This window comes from Neopelma chrysocephalum, unplaced genomic scaffold, assembly GCF_003984885.1.
Source record: "Neopelma chrysocephalum unplaced genomic scaffold, ASM398488v2 Primary Assembly neopelma1_96041, whole genome shotgun sequence".
Lineage (NCBI taxonomy): Eukaryota > Metazoa > Chordata > Aves > Passeriformes > Pipridae > Neopelma > Neopelma chrysocephalum.
In genome coordinates, this window is record NW_020924692.1 from 2,986 (window position 1) to 8,452 (window position 5,467).

General features: G+C 64.5%; 1 protein-coding gene across 1 annotated transcript; it reads left to right on the forward strand.

Moving 5' to 3' along the window:
* The first annotated feature begins 582 nt into the window (after window positions 1-582).
* LOC113981084 (glucosylceramidase-like) lies at window positions 583-4,284 on the forward strand. Its single transcript, XM_027708323.1, has 11 exons — window positions 583-632; window positions 1,057-1,160; window positions 1,276-1,467; window positions 1,555-1,701; window positions 1,790-1,923; window positions 2,440-2,612; window positions 2,712-2,949; window positions 3,067-3,291; window positions 3,404-3,567; window positions 3,725-3,850; window positions 3,936-4,284. Exons 1-11 carry the CDS (start codon window positions 583-585, stop codon window positions 4,036-4,038), a joined length of 1,656 nt encoding a protein of 551 aa, XP_027564124.1. The 3' UTR covers window positions 4,039-4,284.
* Window positions 4,285-5,467: the final 1,183 nt, after the last annotated feature.

Here is a 5,467-nt window from a genome sequence, read left to right on the forward strand (position 1 = left end):
CCAGCCACAGCCAGGACGCAGGTCCCGGTGCCGCTGCCTCAGAGACACAGCAAAAGGGGGTTTGGCAGCAGGTGAGTCCCCTGGGTCCGGGGAGGCTTTGTCAGCAGGTGGGAATGGGGAAGGGGATGGGGATGGGGGAAGCCCCAGGCAGCAGGACCATGCTGAGGCCATGGTGCATCATTCCCAGGCAGGGAGTGGGAGACAGTGTGTGCAGAACAGCCACCTGGCCTTGCTGCCCGTCCCACATGATGTTGGGGAGTAACAAATCAGCACCATTCCACTTTGGCCTCCCTCTGATGGGGGACTCGAGGTGCCCTCAACCTGGCACCAGGGTCAGGAGGCTCGGAGGTGGCATCTCCCATGCCCTCCTTGAGAGGCTCCTTGTCCAGCAGCATGGGAAGGACAGGGCAGGGTGCAAGTACTTGTGTGGAGCAGGGGAATGTGGGACCCTCTGTGCTGGGGGCTCGAGCCCCAGAGTGCTCTGGCTGGGAGAGTCTTGGCTGTCACGCACGTGGATTTGGGAGTGTGGATCTGTTTGTCTCTGGCCATGGCTTGGGAGCCACCAGGGACACATGAGCTGGCATGGCATGGCATGGCATTACACATCATGGCACGGCACAGCAGAGCACAGCACAGCTCTGGGAGCAAAGAGGGAGAAGGAGTGGGAGGGAGACAATGGGAGTGAACTGATCTGCAGGTACAGTAAAGCTGGTGTGGGTGGCCGGAAACACCGGGCTGGTGGGGCTGCACAAACCCTGGGGGGCTGCACAAACCTGGGGGCTGCACAAACCTGGGGGCTGCACACACCTGGGGGGACTGCACCCTCGGCTGGGAGCCAGAGCTGTTGGTGGGCACTGGAGGGGTGGGAGAGAAGGCTGGAGTGGGCAGTGGGCAGGGCAGGGGAGGCTCAGCCCTGGAAGGAGGGTCCCCAAAGCCCCCTGGCAGGGGGTGATGCTGGGGGTCTCCCTGCTCTGGGTCTCTGTCCCTGTGCAGGGCTGGGTGGGGGTGAGAGGAGCTGGGTGCTGACACCTTGCCCTGCTCCCAGCCCTGGTGTGTTCATCGGCGTCACCCAAGCCGCTGCAGCAGAGGTGCCATGGGGACAGGCTGTGCCAGCATCCTGGGCTGGCTCCTGCTGGCACAGGCAGCCCTGCAGGCCACAGGTACGTGTCCCTGGGCTGTGCAGGGTGGTGGGTTTGGGGTCTGTGGTGGGTCAGAGGGGTGAGCTGGGCTCCTGCCTCAGCCCTCGGTGCCTGCCCGCTCTCTCCTGTGCCACAGGCGGCCGTCCCTGCGATGCCAAGGACTTTGGGCACGGCTCGCTGGTCTGTGCCTGCAGTGCCGCGTACTGTGACACGCTGGACCCCCTGGTCCTGCCACCCCCCGGCTCCTACGTCAAGTACGAGAGCAGCAAGGCCGGCAAGAGGCTGGAGCGGAGCGAGGGGAGGTTCCAGCACAACGCCGAGAGCCCAGGTACCGCCACGGCCAGGACCTGCTGCCCACCCGGGGACAGAGTCCGTCCTGCACAGTAGCAGTGACTCTGTGTGTCCCCCCCCCCAGATTTCCACCTCACCCTGGACACGGCGCAGCGGTACCAGAAGGTGAAGGGCTTCGGGGGCTCCATCACCGACGCAGCCGCCATCAACATCCAGTCCCTGTCCCAGGCTGCCCAGAACCACCTGCTCCGCTCCTACTTCTCCGAGGAAGGTGAGCCCGGGGCAGGGCGGCACTGCTGGGTGGTGCACCCCCCAAATGCACCCCGGCAAGTGCCCATCACCACCCACCCTGTCCCCAGGCATCGAGTACAACCTCGTGCGTGTGCCCATGGCCAGCACCGACTTCTCCGTCCGCCTGTACACCTACGCCGACGCCGAGGGAGACTTCGAGCTCAAACACTTCAACCTGACGGAGGAGGACACGAGGATGAAGGTGGGTCCTGCAGGAACAGCCCGAGGGACCAGGGCTGCTACCTGGGTGGGATGGGATGGGATAAAATCAAGTTGGGACGGGATGGGATTGGCTTGGGATAGGATGGGCTTCGGAACGGGAGTACCTTCCTGCTGATGGGGAGGGAGAGGACTCATTCTTTCATCTGGATGGGATGGGATGGGATGAGATGGAGTACTGTCTCACTGGTGGAGAGAGAGAGGTCTCATCCTTCTATGTGGGTGGGAGACAGGATGGGACAGGATGGGATGGGACATGATAGGAAGGAATGGGATGGGAAGGGAATGGAAGGGGAAGGGGAGCACCTTCCTGCCAATGGGGAGGGAGAGGACTCATCCTGCCCCCTGGCTGAGATGGGGTGGAACAGAATGGAATGGGTTGGGATAGGGAAAGGGGGCACCTTCCCGCCTCCGGGGAAGGAGAGGAGGACTCCTGCTGCCTGCATTGCCAGTGCTGGGGCAGACCTGGAGAGCTCTCTGCCATCCCACTTCTCCCCAGATCCCCATCCTCCGGGCGGCCCAGGCAGTGGCCAAGTGGCCACTGTCCCTGTACGCCAGCCCCTGGACCTCCCCCGTCTGGATGAAGACCAACGGCGCGATGACGGGGAGGGGGACGCTGAAGGGCAACCCTGGGGACAAGTACCACAAGGCCTGGGCCAAGTACTTCATCAGGTGAGGGGCCACGGGAGCGCGGTGGGTACCAGGGATGCTGTGCCAGGGCTGGGGCTGGCACGGGTGTGACAGAGCTGTTCACTGTCTGCCCCACACCAGGTTCCTGGATGAATACGCCAAGCACAACCTGACCTTCTGGGCAGTGACGGCAGGGAACGAGCCCACGGCCGGGGAGATTGTTTTCTACCCCTTCCAGTGCCTGGGCTTCTCCCCCGAGCACCAGCGGGACTTCATCGCCCAGGACCTGGGCCCAGCGCTGGCCAACAGCTCCCACCGCCACGTCCAGCTCATCATCCTGGACGACAACCGGCTCCACCTCCCGCACTGGGCCAGAGTGGTGAGCGTGGGCAGGGATGGGCTGGCACAGAGAGCTGGGGCAGAGCCCCCCATGCCTGCAGGGGCAAGGGTTGGGGCGCTGGCTCTGCCCCACAGGACCAACTCTTGTCCCTGCCAGGTGCTGGAGGATGAAGAGGCAGCTCGTTACGTCCACGGCATCGGCATCCACTGGTACCTGGACTTCATCGGTCCCATACAGGACACAGTGTTGCCCACTCATGAGCTCTTCCCTGACTACTTCATCCTGGCCACGGAGGCATCCATTGGAGCCCATTTCTGGGAGCGGGATGTGATCCTGGGCTGCTGGGACCGGGGCAACCAGTACAGCCACAGCATCCTGACGGTGAGGCCCCTGCATCACTGCATGTGATGGGCCCTGGGAAGGGCTGCCGGCGTGCTCCCTCTCCTCTCAGCACCCTGCTCCTTGGGCAGATGTCTGGGCTGTCCTGTTGCAGAACCTGAACCACTTTGTGACTGGCTGGACCGACTGGAACCTGGCTCTGGACCTGGAGGGGGGCCCCAACTGGGTCAAGAACTATGTGGACAGCCCCATCATCGTGGACAGCAGCGAAGGCATCTTCTACAAACAGCCCATGTTCTACCACATGGGGCACTTCAGGTGGGTTGGGGCCCCTGACATGCATCCACCTGCCTGGTCTTCAGCTCCATCATGGCAGCAGCTCATCAGGAGGAGAGTGGGGTGGGTTTGGTGGGAGAGGAGCTCTCCTGGGACCTGACTCCCTCCTTGAGGTTGCTTCTTGCTTCTGTCTGTGCAGCAAGTTCATTCCCGAGGGCTCCCAGCGCGTGGGGCTTGTTGCCTCCAAAGAGTCCAAGAAGACAGAGCTGGAGTACACGGCTTTCCTGCGCCCCGACGGCGCCGTGGTGGTGGTGGTCCTGAACCGGTGAGTGACACAGCCCAGCCCCTGCTGTGGGCCCTGCAACCAGTGGGTGCTGCACCTCTGACCCCCCCTGCTCTCCCCTCCGCAGCTCCCCCCAGGACATCTCCTTCGGGCTGGCCGACACCGTCGGCCTCATCTCCGCCGTGGCTCCGGCCAACTCCATCCAGACCTTCGTGTGGCAGCGGCAGTGACGGGGCCGGGACGCCCGTGGACGTGCCGGACGCAGCCGGGCTGGACGTGCGGCCCCAGCTGCCCGCGGGCTCGGGCTGGGGCGCGCGGGGGGAGCGATTCCTCGGAGCCGAGCGCCCGGAGCGAGCCGGGCTGGGAATGCCCTGTGTTTGGCAGGAGGGCCGGGGGCACCGGTGCCCCTCAGGGTGGAGACCCCACAGGCTGTGAGCGCTGTGTTCTGCTGTTCTGGCATTAAACGGTGAAGCTGCCTCGGTGTCTGCGGCTGGGAGAGAAATGTCCGGGTCCCTCCCCTGCTCCTGGGCACTGTGGCTGGGTGCCACCCAGGCATGGAGCCTGGAGGAGGACGGAGAGCAGCATGGAACACTTGGAACCCCACGGGGCAGCCCCTCTCCCTGCCCACCCCCCTGCTCCTCTGCCCCTCCACAGCTCCCCGTGGAGCTCACTGTGCCAGGGGGAGCTCCCAGTCTGCTCCCAGTTCCAAGCATGTGCTGCCTGGCAGGGACTGGGCAGAGCCCAGGTGCTCTTCCGGTGCCTTTGGGGACAGGTTTTAGGACCTGGCAAGTGGCTCAGGATTCACCTGGCACACAGGTGCTCTGGGTCCTGGAGCAGGAACAGGAACAAAACACCTGGACACACCACTCCCCCCCATGGAAGGTCTGGGCAGGGGTTGCAGTCAAGGTTCAGCTTTCCATGCTTTTCCTGCCAAGCTGGAGCCACTCACAACCCAATGCCAGGCCAGGGGGTGTGTGAATCACATCTTTCCCAGCCCAGGGTGCTCCCCAGGGTCAGGGCTGGAGGCAGAGCCAGTTCCAGAGGCACTGCAGCGTGGAGGGCTCAGGGTCCCAGCTGCCTCTGGCATTGCAAGCTGCTCCTGGGGCTTTGCCAGGACAGGGCTGCTGGCCAGGCTGCAGCAACCCTGCCTGGAGCATGAGCTGTGCCCCTGTGGGGACTGGGCAGAGGAGAGTGGGGGACCACCAAGGGGCTCAGCACCCACCACAGAGCTGGGGCAGCTTGAGCAAGTGGGCCCAGGGCCAGGAGTGGGTGCTGAGAGTGGGTCCACCCAGGAAGGAGGGAGGGAGCTGGCAGGGCGTGGGAGCAGGGGATTAGGGCAGGGAGGTCACAATTGCAGGGCGAGGAGGGCGGCCAGGCCCCCTCCGCGGGGGTGGGATGTGCCCGGGGGGGGCTGTCAGGGCTGACAGCCCCGATGCTGCGTGGGCTGGGCACGGCCCAGGCGGGGTCTGTGCGTGACAGAGTCACCCTGGGACATCCTGCACCGCGGTGCCACAGCGACACTGCCCCAGGGTGGGAGCCCTGGGACCCTGCAACTCCAGGAGGAGTCCTGGGGAGAGCACCCTGCTCCTGCCCCGAGGCTGTTTGTGTTTGTCCACAAGAGGGAAATATTTCTCCAGGATCATAACTAGAGCGAGCCCC